The sequence below is a fragment of the Malurus melanocephalus genome, unplaced genomic scaffold, assembly GCF_030028575.1.
Source record: "Malurus melanocephalus ecotype Western Australia unplaced genomic scaffold, MMel_1.1 scaffold_8, whole genome shotgun sequence".
NCBI classification, from domain to species: domain Eukaryota; kingdom Metazoa; phylum Chordata; class Aves; order Passeriformes; family Maluridae; genus Malurus; species Malurus melanocephalus.
Window position 1 is genome coordinate 3,753,300 of NW_026623240.1, and position 14,001 is coordinate 3,767,300.

The window sequence follows — 14,001 nt, forward strand, 5'->3', positions numbered from 1 at the left end:
AGCTGTGGCCACAGAAGAATGGAATTTGAAGCCAAAGTTTCTCTGGAGCACAGTCGGAACCTCCAGCTGCCACACATTCATCAAAGGTCTGGAACGAAGACAAAATGGAGCTGAGCTTTAAAATCCCATATATGTATCAAACATCTCAAACTGATCAGTTGCTAAATGTAGTGGTGACAGAAAAACACATACATGATGTTATACAAAAAAAAAAAAAGAAATTTCAAGCCTTGCTTTCACAGTGTTATTAGGATGACCTACTGTCTCAATGAAAATAGTACTTGGATAGTCTTTTATGGTTACAGCTAATGAACAATTGATCTTACCTGATACATTGATATCCTTTTGACAGAACCTTAGCAAAGGCTATTTGTCAAAACTAGCAAAAATAATCAATAAGTGCTGGTATCATTGATTCTCTCTATAAGAGAAGTCACTGAACACATAGCATCAAATGACATCAGGAAGTGTGTGAGCCTGCAACAGCTGGATCTTTATAGCATAGAACACTGCACATTTTGTGTTTTAGGTTAAACAAGGTTCTATTATATTTTAATTATGACAAATAACTGCCATTTCAGAGGCTAATTTTCTTTTGGCTATCGGAAAAGCTGAGAGACTGGCTCACTGCACAACAGAATATTCCACATAACATTGCTCTCTATGTGGACACAGAGCTATAGCAACAGAGTTTCAATGCAGCAACACAGTCACAATAAGAACTCCATTAGCACTGCAAAAAATTTGTAAATGTTTTACCGTGTCACCATCAAGTAAGTATTCATGATATTTCTAATAAAGATACAAGGCTTTTATTTAGGCTACACTTAAAGAAATAGTAAGAGACCACATAGACAACTTTTTAGACTGCTTTTTCTGTATAATTACAAGTTTCTGTTCAAAGCAACGATGTAAAAACACATTTGCATTGTTATTTGGCGTTAAGGACAACATCATTTGCTTCTATTTTGAGGTGAAGTTTCTGAGACAATCTGAAAAAATTATTGATACTATGCCAAAGAGGGAGCAAACTGTGGTTCCTTCACTCACACTGAACTCTAGAATAGCTTGTACATATCCCACATCACAGATAAAATGCAGATTAACTAGGAAAACAAGACATCGGTACGCTTTCCCTAGCATAGTTCTCTAGGGAAATTCTGCACCAATATATTGTTAAATGCACCTCCTAAACTATGAATGTATATACTAAAAACTAACTGGCATCTGTGCAAAGAAAGACTTCTTTGCTTATACCTGTAGCTTATTTTACAGTTAATAAGCAAAAGGAAGAAAGCCATTTTCTAAGTAAGTTGAAATAGGACAGACTTCCTTCCACACTTCCTCTGATGTACCTATCTTGACTGATCCACCCTGAGATTTTATTATAAGCAATCCTTGCCTTTACAGATGCTGCATTTGGAGCCAAGCTATCTATGACTGGAAGCACTGGAATACAGAATAAAAAACTAATTAAGAATTCTTCCATAGAAATGCCATGGTATGGACTAGGAGGGAAGAGGGTGTAAAGTACATTGAGATTCCTTTCCCCTAACAAAGGAACAACTGACTTCCAGTAGAAGTAATTTCTGACCTTCCCTACTTTTCACGTGAAGARCTTTTAGTGAATCTACTGTAACACATACTAGTGTCATAAACACAGAATAAAGACATTGCAATTGGCTCAATCCATTTTTGAGTTTACTGAATTTTGTAACTGATGTATGCAAAACTTACATCATCCATACATGKACAATTCTCTAGGGACACCTTGGAAAAATAGTACTACTACCTGATTTAAATGAAAAAAGCCTGAAGTTTGATACAGTAAATCAATTTCATTCAAATGAATTTGAGATGTTCCCAGGACATGTTAAATCTGTACAAGAACAACCAAGTCAGACCTAAATAAAGTGGCATCAATAACAAAATGAAAAAAACTTCTGTAGAAAAAAAATTAATAATGCAATGCATTGCAAGCATTATAAACAGGAATGCATTTCAACTGTTTTCCAGCAACCAAAGCTTAGTGTAGTAGTCTACCRAGCAGCAACACTATGGGATTTTTGGCATAATGTTTCCCAGTGACTATCTAACAAGGCTGTTTGGATTATAACTCAAAAATAAAATGAACACTGTTTAATGTCACTCTTTTTAGTAAGTTTTATGTCCTAGAAACAGCTGAGACTTGGTAGCATGCTCAGCTTTCAAGKGACTTATCTGCAGTAGGAAAAAGGAAGACAGCAGGTCAGAAAATATGAGATCCTAYCTCTCTTTTTAAAAAATGCCTTTATGATATCGTATCACCTGTTCATCCATTTAGCCAATTCTATAAAGACAATTTTTAAAGCTTAATTTCAATTTGTTCTTGAAGCTTTCCTCTTTCTATGTTGCAAGATACCTGGACAAACTGAAATGCAGTAACTGCAGTAACTGAAGATGGCGCTRAACTCCAATTAACACAGGAGCAGTCAATTCCCAACTGGAATGGTTTGCTCCCRCTATTTAAAAAGCACTATTTGGATGGGGGAGCACTAATAAAATGATTAGTCACATGATGTTTATAGACTAAGCTGTATTTAGTGTGATTTTTGCTTATTTTTTCAATGTCTCTTGGTACTCAAACAGCTCAACACTAAATTGTCAACATCACAGGAAAACTGAATCAACTTAAGAAAATATTATCACTGAAATTGTAAAAGTATTTGGCTCTGTAAAGTACGAAAACTCGTTATATTTTATAGGATTACACTCTGTTCTAGCTACCGTTTTATAAACTATGCTCCTATACTTAATACCCTRCTTTTCTTCCCAATTTAAGAAAAAATTCAAAGCAACATGCCCACAAAATGTCATACTGCAAACCATGACAGTGGATGTACAGATTCTTTCTGGAACAAATAYATTATGGAGCCTGACTGATGTTGCCATTCTGAAACTGTATTAGTAGTCAATGTTCAAATGTACTAACCTGAACTTACACCTACAGTAACCTAAGATACCAGGAGGAAGTATAGAAATGTATGTATCATACTCCAGTTTTCAAAAAGACATTGCAATTTTTACATTAAAAAAAAAAATAAATTGGGTTGCTAATTATATGAAAATAACTAAGTCAAAGCATCAGCAGTACTACAGCTTTTGCTGAAAAAATGTTTGTCAGTCTTCAACAAGAAGAGATGTAGCCTTCTTACATAGGAGGATAAGCTTAATTTGATAATTACAACTCTGCATACCTAAAACCAATTTTAAAAAATCAAAACTATTTTATTTCTTTTAACAAATTGAAACATATAGTGAATTTATGAGGGTACRAACAACCTACTTAATGTCCTGCTCTTTGCAACTACGGAAAGGAAATGGAGACTAYAACTTACAAAGCCACCATTATCACCACAGCTGATAAAAGAACAATTCAGCTTTTATCAGGACATTTTTAAAAACTGTTTTCACATTAATTTCTGTAAGTACAGCATACATAATAGGGTGTACTTTACCTTTTTATCCCCCTGTTTTCGCCTCCGTAGTCCTGGTCTGTAATCGTCTCCAAAGCGCAGAAAGTAATAATAAGAAACTAGGCGTTCTATAGGATCTCTTATGACATTTATGTAAATTGGTTTCTTTTTAACACCAAATCTAAAGTAAARGAGGAAAAAACATCTTTCAAAGGACAAATCAAAGCTTCTCACCTAATACGTAAAAGCCTGCCTATTGCTACAACTGAAATCTATACACAGAATAGATGACACCGAGAGGAAGTTTAATGATCACTTCTTTTCCTCCTCATATCCAGTGCAYTGAATGGATGTGAAAATAAGCTCAATTTCTGTTTGCCTAGGATTATGATTTTAGGGGTTAATTATTATAGAAACAAAGCAGACATATTGTCATACAAATAGGTACTAAAAATGTTTAYACAACCATCCTGATTCTAGAAATGCCATAACGAGTTTAGCAGCCACATACATGTTTATAATTAGTATAAGGAAGTTTGATATTGAGTTCCTGYCCTTGTGAACTGGCCTCTGCAATGCTATGAGTGGTTTTCCTGGCACATCTCCAGTTGTCAGAGACATTAACTCTAACAGCAGGAAGACAGAGCTCAGAGCACATCCATTACCTGGGTTGAATGCATATGGCCATGCTTATTAAATATAAGTCTAAGATAGTATCTGTAACCATATTAACTTCTCTGTCTAAAAATATGAAATTTTTCTTTAKACATTTACCCTAAGCAAATTTTGATGTACTGCTGTACAAACAGGAAGCCTGATGAAATGAGGTGGCAAGCTCATAAGACACATGAAAAAGATTTAAACCACCAAACTGCTTTGTACAAAGGATACCTTTCAGTGATCTCATTCAAGTCAGTTTCTACAATGGGTTTCTCAGTTTTATTTTCTCTTTCATTTGAGACCTCCCACGGCAAATATTTATGGTACCTAAATATTGAAGAGTTTATATCTTGCAATGGAAATTGCAAGTGTGTCAAGTGCCCTGAAGTAAAGCTAGAAGCTGGAAAAAAGTTCTGTTCTGTTCCTATGCAAACTGGGAAAGCGTTCTGCATGGACAGAGAGCCATTCATGCCTCCTAGCTTGGCTAAAACAGAGCACTCATAGTTTTAAGATGCATTACCATTATTKCTACATGGGTAAATTTTGCTACCAGATTCTGTGCATATGAGGAATCTTAAGTTGAAAACCTGAAGAACAGAAACATAGCATAAGCAGCAGAAAGGAGGAAGTTAGAAAAAAAATCATTAACAGGCATTACTTTTGCCAAAGACCAGCACTACAGACAGAGAAATTGTTAAAGGCTACAGAAAGAGCAATTGATTCTCCAGTGCTGCCAGCAGAGTACCAATGAGTCAGACTGGAGCACTCAAAGGCAGCATTGCTGGCATCTGTCTGCATGCCAGCCCTGACTGCCCAAAGTCTGCAGAGYAGAGTGTGTGAATGGTTCAACCATTCTGATGCAAAGTCCAGACTTTGAACTGCACCCTCTTTAAGATCCACTGAAGGGTCTCCTTCCATAGATTACTGCAAATGCTGAGAAAGCTGTAACAAACCATTCTGATATAGCAGCAGACTCAAGCGATGAACAACACAGATCTGTAGGTTCAATGAAGATGTCCAAGTCCTTAGAAATGCTTGTGCTGGATTGTACAATCACATGGATTTGCACATGAGCTTGCAGAACCAGCTTCAGYTACAGTAACATAAACCTAGTAGTAACCTAAGTCATTACTGCAACTTTATTAGTAATGACAATGAATTGGCAATTGCTTTGTCAAAGAACTCTTTTTTCCCAACTATTTAGCAGAGAAAATAGGGAATAAGAGTGGCTAAGAAATTTAAAAGAAGATAAAACAGGAAAAAATATAAACTTATTACTGTAATTTCTACAGGGATGGATTACAATAACCTGTCCTCAATACCATGAATCATCAATGGAATCCAGTACTTTAAGATTCAGCACATTTTAAGAGGTACTTCTGATATTTGACAATGGACCTAAGTCTGATATCCATGTCCATGTATAAGGAAGCATTGACTTTTCTGAAATATTTTACACTTCTTAACTACCAGAATGTTCATTACAAGAACATACCTCACAGCCTTAAAGGTGTGGGCCTTGCCAAGCACAACCAGCGTACTCAAGATATTATTTTAGTAATGAAAACCCAAAGTATGAGAAAGCAAGCTGTTGTGGGGGAAAAAAAATCACTCAGGTGAAAGGATAACAAACAACAAAGACAAGGACAACACAGGGAAGATGCAGATGAAAGAAATCTGTGAAATTGCTTAGATGCTTTCTAGATGTAAAATAATTATTTTTGTTTTAGAAGTTCCAATATCTGAAAATGTTTTCAGYTTTATCAACTAAGTATAAAATAACATTCAGCTCTGCTGCACCAGAAAGCTGTCACTCAGTTCAAGGTTTTATTAACCTTGAAACATTTTCATTTTAAAAGGCAGAAAGGAAACCAATGAATTCTGATATCTTTTATTTGATTGACTGATTTGCAAGTAACACTTTTTGCCWGTTACTCTTCGGAAACTTGGTGCTATTGGTCATTTTCAGCTACTGCTTTGGATTTTAGCATTTTCCTCGTATAATACACTATATTGGGAATGTGCAAAGGTCTCACTTCCCCACCTCATTCTTTGTAGGTTAAAAATCAGTGTACATGACAGAATAAGTAAAAAGAATGAATAAACAAAAGGAATTATTACATACAAAAAAGAACTTAATTAAATAAATACTCTCATGCACAGAAACATAACAACGCTGAGGACTGACTGTCAGCAMGAGGTAAAAGTAGGGGTTAGTATCAGTTGTGCAGTCAAATGTAATGGTATCTGAAAATTGCACTTTCAATTTTAAATCATTTTCCACATACTTCAAGTGCAAGATGAAGTTGTCTAGGTAAGCATCTTAAGCAAAACTGACTTGTCAGTTCAAGGGAAGTTTTCATAAGCCTGAGCTACTGAGGATCGTTGCTTCAGATCCAGAAGCAAAAAAAAGACAAGAAAAGAAACATATGAAAGTGGGAATAAAGATATGATCCTGAACCTTTGAAGTTKGTGGGAGGATTTTTACCATATTATATTTTCATTTAATTTTAGAAGTAGCAGCATTTAACTCCACAAAAATTATTTCAATTCTTTTTCTAGCAAGTCGAACTACTATAGACCAGAACACTATTTCAAAATAAAACTTATCATATTTCGATAAAGTATAAAATGAGATTGAGGGAAAAAAGAATTACATAACTTAAGAAGCTGGTGGTGTTACACTTTATATGAAACATTTTTGAGAACGGGAATGTTAAACTCCCCCAAATGGGAAGCWAATCCTAGAACAGAACTGCCAGTGTTTCAGAAAAAAAGCGAGGATTTTCAGCAAAACAAGCTTGCAATTTAGAGAAGGAATACCAATCCCAGTATATAAACGGTTTTTTAAAATGAGACTCGGCTACATTTTATCATGCAAGAAAACAAGAGAAACCGGTGAAAATGCCCSCAAACACTGCGCTGATGGGAGCGGCAGTGTGCGCGTTTCAGCGAACTGCAGTTCCAGGTTCCCGGCACTAGAGGGCACTGTCAGCCCGGCCGAGCCCACCCGCGCCCCGCGGGCACCGCACGGAACGYACTTGGCGAAGTCCAGGTACGATAYATGGCCATGGTAAAATCCCGGCTTCATCTCCTTCCACGAAGTCACATTCTTCACAAACCGGACCTGCAAAAGGGCACAGCAGAAAGTGTCTCTGCACTGCTGGAATTAATTACATTTCCCCATACACGGTGATTCCCGGCTTGTAAGTAACATCTTATAATGCATTAGATTAAAAAGTCTATTTTGAATATTACCCAAATAAATTGCGCTGGCTAAAATAGACTTTTYTGCAGCATACAGATGACTGATTTTATGTCATCAGAATTTAATGATCAAAACTAAACAGAAGCAGAAAACAGCAATCAGAAGGGCAGTTCAATGAAAGTTACCACAAAAACATCAGCAAGACATACACTTATATATTTGTCAGTCCATTTTATTGGTAATTTGAAAGGAATGTGGAATTCTTTCAGTAGAAATGCAAGTACATTTTTGATAGAATTGTYTGATCTGTACTCAGTCTCTTAAATAAAAATGGACCAGATTTACAGCATGTTCTTAGACCTGTTTTACTGGACGTAAGAAATGGAACTGATGGTTCATTTACACCTCCATCCCAAAATGCAATGCACAAATAATCCAGAAATGTTATAAATACACACAGTGTAAATCAGATCTGTAGTTTACTATTTTGAACACTCGTCTTAAGCCTAACATTTCAGTGAAACTTCCATGCTAAAGCATGAAGTAGCCCTTGAATGAGGGCTGATAAAGCAGTTATCAGCAAACTTCACAAAAATAGGAATAACTTTACATTTCAAAGAACAAAATAAGGCACMCACCCCAAACCAGAGAGTATGATCAAATTAAGTGGGACATGCAAATCCTGATAGAGCYTGGCTTTATTAGATGAACAGAATATTTTAACATCAAAGCATGTAACTGCAAGTTATTTCAAAACTAGTGATTGGATAATAAAGAGAGGATGATAAATTTGCACTGCCTGAGCTGTCCGACAAAGATATGCCATTTCTGAAGCTGTGAATTAAAGATAGTGTTCTCTGTACATCTGCAATATTTTTTCTGTTTATACAGAGAAACAGATAACCACAAAGACACTGAGGTGAGATAAGAGAGCAAAAAAAGGAAGGTTTGAGAGCTCAAGACAACACACTAACTCACATTCTGTAAGGTCAAGTGGATTGAGAGTGTCCTGARGCGTAATATTTACTATTTATTATAACCTCCCAGTTGAGGATTTTAAGAGGTGAGACTGGCCTGCTGTTGTTTCTTCAAATGTGCAGAACTCATGGTCAAGCATTTAGGAGGCTGATAACCTGTATTTATTTATTTAAACACTGGCTTTTGGACTCTCAGATAAGAGAAAAGTATATTATGTTTTAATAACAGGAAACATGAATTTTTTCAGTGCACAGGTTTCACAGTCTGTGGTATTACAAAATTGAAATCATATATTGCATATGAAAATTGTGGCAAATCTAGCTGAAAAGCACTGCACAGTGTTACCTTTCTGTCTGGTTTTGTCCATAGCACAAACTGATGATATGAATCCAGTTGAACTGCCTTTACTGCTACTGAAATAAACCACACTTCCATTGACTGYATCTTTCAAAGATTAATGACAAGGTATTTTCAGTGGAGAGCCTCAGCTATAAATATTCCTTTACCGGGGAAAGAAGTTTCCTAAATACAAAATATAAATCATCTTTCCTTCCTTCACCCACAAACCCCAAAATGTCATGGTTGGTTGATACAACTCTGCAGGTAAACCAGTTATGCTGTTTATGCTGTGCAGCACAACCCACATACTAAAATGTACTTTTATGTTTCCATGAACAAGCTTTTTGAAATCTTACATCAAGTAAATTTCAGTTTCTGATAGATAGGACTAGACATAAGGTAATGCTAAGTACAAAATCCCAAGGTTTTTGTCTTAGATCCCCAYGCCAGCATCAGGCATCAAACTGTAGATGTTCCAGCAACAACTAAAAAAATCCTTTACTGTGTCTTACAATCTTATGTCTGCTATGGAAATAATTTTTAAGAGCACAGGATGGGTAGTTTAGCCTCTAATACCACCCAAGGTAAGAGAAGGCTAGGAAGGTTTCATAAGACAGCTGTGACATTTACATCTGTCTTAAGATGGACCTGCAACACRCTGAGCCCCTGAGAACTATAGTTTTTAACACCTATAAGTAGCCTGCAGGCAAGAGATTATTTTTTTTCCTCCCACAGTTTGCAGCATTCCAAAAGCCAGAATTGTTCCAGGTCACGGACAGCCTAATGAGTCTGGATTCACACATTTTAGGTCAGAGATGAATATTGCTCACTGCGTCATACTGTTAAATATGATCAATTTTACCTTTCTTTTCAGGGCTTAGTGGATACTGGAGCTTTCAAGAGACAGAGCAAGCTTCTCCATCTGAGCCCAACTGAATAAAATTTGAGGTGACTTTAAAAGTTCAGATAGACGTGAATTKAATTCCTGTGAAGTTGTTTCATGGTGCTTTTATATAATCAGCTACAAAGTTGCTTCACAGCCTTTAGTAAGTGGGAAATCAGCTGAGGTTCACTGAATTAAAAAGCCAGATCAAACGTACTCTAGGGGCAYAAGATGTCCTGAAAGGTAAGTTAAACACATTCAGTTTCTAGGACGGTAAGAATTTAAAACAAGTCCCAGTGAGCCAAAAGGAGGKAAAACCCAACCAGCATACTTGTCTGAGAAAAAGCCATGAGTGCAAACTAAAGCTGTAAGCTCTGATCTCTGTCCACTAACTGCAACCATCAGTCTCTCTATCACACACACACGGGCACACAAACACACACATGTGCCTGTCTGAGTGGGAGTGAATGTGTGAGTGTGTAAGAGCATGCACGAGTATGCACATGTGTGTGCAAGAGTGTGCATAGTAGGCCATCTAACTYCAAGAGAAAAATTCTTCAATGTTCACAAGCACATGACAGTACTTGCACTCCTGAGTTGCTGCAACCTTTCACTTGTTCCACTTGTGACAGCCACTGAAACCTGCACTAGCAGAGGGAATTAATACCACTAACACCAGTGTGACTGTGCTGCCTCTGAGAGACCAACTGTTTTAGAATGCACCTGGAAGCAAGGTAATRTATTTTCAGGTTGATCTTTTGAGAAAAACTGAGAGAGAAACTGAAGGAGGAAAAAAGAACAAGAAACAGAAAACAGCAAGCTGAGGGAGTGAAACACTGGGTAATTSTAGCATTCACAACAGTACAGAGAATGTTCTCACACCCACTTTTTAAATAATATATCAAGAATACATGCTGTAATGCAGAACATTCACTTAATTTTAAACGTTTTAGATGACAATTTCACCATGTAACAAAACCAATAAAGTTTGTGTGGCTGGTGTGCCATCCTGATAGCCATAACACAGACATTCTTTTATGGACTAAGTGTCACTGCTGACATGCAAGCAGAAAATAAATTCAACCAAACAACTACTCTGACTTAATTAAGGAAAGCAAGTGTTTCTACTGCAGACCACACAGGTCAGAAATGCACTGCAGGCAACATGGCACTCAGCTTCCTCCAGAGAAAAGGCCCAACCTGGAGAAAGAGGGGCAGTTCCCAGGATCCTGCTGCCAGAGACACTGCAAAAGAAAGCAGGGCTGCTGGGACAAGTTACACCTGAAACTAAAACGGGTGTTAGGGACTCTGATTGGATTATCTCAAATCAGATACAGACTATATTAAGAGTGGATTTTAAATATCATCTTTTTCATATTGCATTCAAGAAGTAAAGGTTCCACATATGGACAGAGAATTTAAAATCTGTTACAGAATTACAGTAGTTTGGAAAAAGTACAGCAGAAATACTGCACAAAAGAAAGCTCTCTAATTTACAAATTTCTGCCAGACACAAGTCAATCTTCACCTTGTTCAGRGAGATTTGCTTTAACAAACAGTATCACTAATAAAACAATTCTGTCTCTATGATGTGTTTATGTAATTTACTAGTGGCCCATAAACACCTACTGCACCCAAATGAGCTATACTGGTGAAGGTGGCACATGAATATGTCATTCTAATCCAAACCCACACAGAGTAAATGTCATCAGCTGCCACTCAGCACCCCTGCCATCTCCAGAATGATGAACTATGACTTACAATGGTAAGTTGTTATCTCCATATATTAAAGATGAATAATTATTTCTGCGTCTTTGTACAACTATGCAATATATGAAGTTCTTCAGTGTCAGCATCTCCCAGTTAAAGGCCACCAAAGAAGAAGAGTATCAACTGCCTAATTAAACTACATAACTTACCACCTTACAAYAGCATAGTATCAAATGAAGGTAGGACTGACTGACAGGACATGCTCAGCACTTACAGATTTTAATTTTTCAACAGATTATTATCAGAGGGAAGATGAAAAGTTTCTCTTACACAAAACTAAGCCACTAAAGAACAAATTTTTATTTTAATTAAGCTCAAACKGAAGTAAAAATTCAAGGTAGCCTATGCTTAATTTATACCTATTCAATGACTAGCTCTCCTATCATTCAGGACACCTCCATTTCAACAGACACCTTGACAGAAACAGAATTTGGTGAGAAGTGCAGCAGTMAGTACGACTGACTTGAGCATGACTTTTAATTAACAGATATAGGCTTATTAAATCTTTTGAAAAATCCCTCTGCTGTTAGTGCACAGGTCTTTAACACTTGCTCTTAYGCCATGGACCAGACTATAGTGATGGCTACCAGATTTACTGTTAATAATCTCAGTAATCATGTATGACAATATCACMTTCATATTTAGGAAACAATTTTACAAGAGGCAACAGTCAACAGTAACACAACCCCACTATCACAAATCAGACTCCAGCGTCACCTACGTTCATTATTTCCTCTGTACGGAGATCCCCACCTCAAGCTTTCTCCCATATACAGTCCTGAAGTGGAGCACCTTTAGCATCTGCTTCCCCTCACCCCAGTCCAGTTGTGCTGAGCTGTTTCTGCCCACAGAYGTGCACTTAAAGGAGCTGGAAGGCTCAGTGCTGACATGCTGCAATGCAGAGCAGCTCCTGCCTCTGCTGCATATCAACTCAAGTGATCAGCATACAACTGGCAGCGCGGAGTTCAGAAACATTTGTTTCACAGGCAGGGATGATGACAGTGGTGTTTCAGATCTCTAACCTGGGTTCTCTGCAAATGCACTCATGACAACCAAGGAAATRTTAAAGAAAGTAAACCAACAAACGTACTTCCTCACCCCAGCCTAAGAAAAACAGGGCATTGAGCCTTCATCATATTTTTTAAATCCTCATCTTCTGATGCAGTGGTAGCCATGATCATTCATWGTCTGGCACTACAATGGTTTTACTGAGAGCTTTAAATGGATGCAAAGTGACCCTTCYCTCACAGTGCAAGCTCTTCACAACCACTCTTCTGTATGTTTTTTATCACCTGTGAGACCTGATCAGACCCAGCACCAAAGACACAAGTCTAGCCCTGACAGCATGGCACAGYGCCTGCACTACTCAGAGAGCAAATTGCCTAAGACTGCATTCACTGCAGATGGAGATGACAGGCAAGTAGTATTACACAGCCAAAACAGTTACAACAACAAAGGTCATTTCTACCCTAGTCATCTCCCTTTCTAGCTTTGTTTTTGTGCAAGAAACAAACACTTACAACCTCCAGTGGCCCAGCAAAAACCACAACCTATCAAGAAATAATATTAATTCTCTACAAAGAAAATATGAACACACTAGATTTCACTTATATTGGAAAATGTGACATKAAAGCCAATTACATCAGATCACCCAAGTTTACAATAGTATTCTTCTTTCCTGTGCTCTTCCCTTGTTTCATAAAGACATCCCAAATTCAGCAGCTTACCTGATCCTGCAGAGACATAACAGGATTATTTTTGGTTGTATTGATATGCAGAACRTGGTACTTGTTCTTCGCACAGAGATCATAGGCAATATTTGTGAAGGATGTGCTGGCAGTCTTGGGTACTCTGTTGTAAATAATCACCACATCATCTTCTTCATCCAGAGTCACATCTTGTCGGGGACCATCTACTGTATGACGTTGCTCTATTTCTCTGACTTCATGTCTTGCAATAGCCCTTTCTGTAAAGAATGAAAAATACAAAATTTCAACGTAAGTATCACCAATTCTGAAATTCAAACCTTAGAAAACCATCTGGTGAAAAGCAGCAACTCCTCAGTAATAAACACTTGCTGTCTTATGTATTTCTGACATACCTGAAGCAGAACTTAATCCATAAAAATGAATGAAATACAGCCCAACATAGAACACAAAGGCTAGAAAACAATATGCTTAGGGAWCACAGACCATACTCTATGACTTACACTGATGTCACTGCAAATCATCATCTCTAAAGAAAAATGTCTATAATGCACTATCAAAATGGCAACATCCCTGAAAYATCCCAAATAATTTCTACAATACACCTCTTTAAAAATTATAATGGAAGAAATAATGGAAGAAATAAAYCAAGCAAGTTGAAAAATATGATTCTTCTGGAAACAGCAGAAATACTAACACCAGAGACCACAGTCAACTGACTGTGTAGAGGCACTGTCATTCAGATGTAACCACTGTTTTTTTTTATTTCAATGGATACAATCCCCAAGAGTAAAGCATTACAAATGCACTTGCACTTGCAAAATGCACTTGCAAAAATTCTATTAGTTTTATTAATTTGAAGTTTGACAAGAATAGAAGCAAGAGGTGCTTACAAAACAGGCAACATTAAGGTAAGTGATGTCCAAGTACTGCAATACATCAAATACATCAAAAAGAAAGAAACATGGAAAGCTATGAACAACACATTTTGGCAGAGTGAGT

General features: G+C 37.1%; 1 protein-coding gene across 1 annotated transcript in view; it reads right to left on the reverse strand.

Moving 5' to 3' along the window:
• The window catches only part of HS2ST1 (heparan sulfate 2-O-sulfotransferase 1), a 77,733-nt gene that overhangs the window by 8,480 nt on the left and 55,252 nt on the right, over positions 1 to 14,001 (reverse strand). Inside the window, exons 2-5 of the mRNA XM_057374458.1 lie at positions 13,021 to 13,259; positions 7,157 to 7,242; positions 3,498 to 3,636; positions 3 to 88 (exon numbers count right to left, since the gene is read on the reverse strand). Of these exons, the coding sequence (XP_057230441.1) occupies positions 3 to 88; positions 3,498 to 3,636; positions 7,157 to 7,242; positions 13,021 to 13,259 (550 nt within the window). The remainder of the gene's footprint in view (positions 1 to 2; positions 89 to 3,497; positions 3,637 to 7,156; positions 7,243 to 13,020; positions 13,260 to 14,001) is intronic.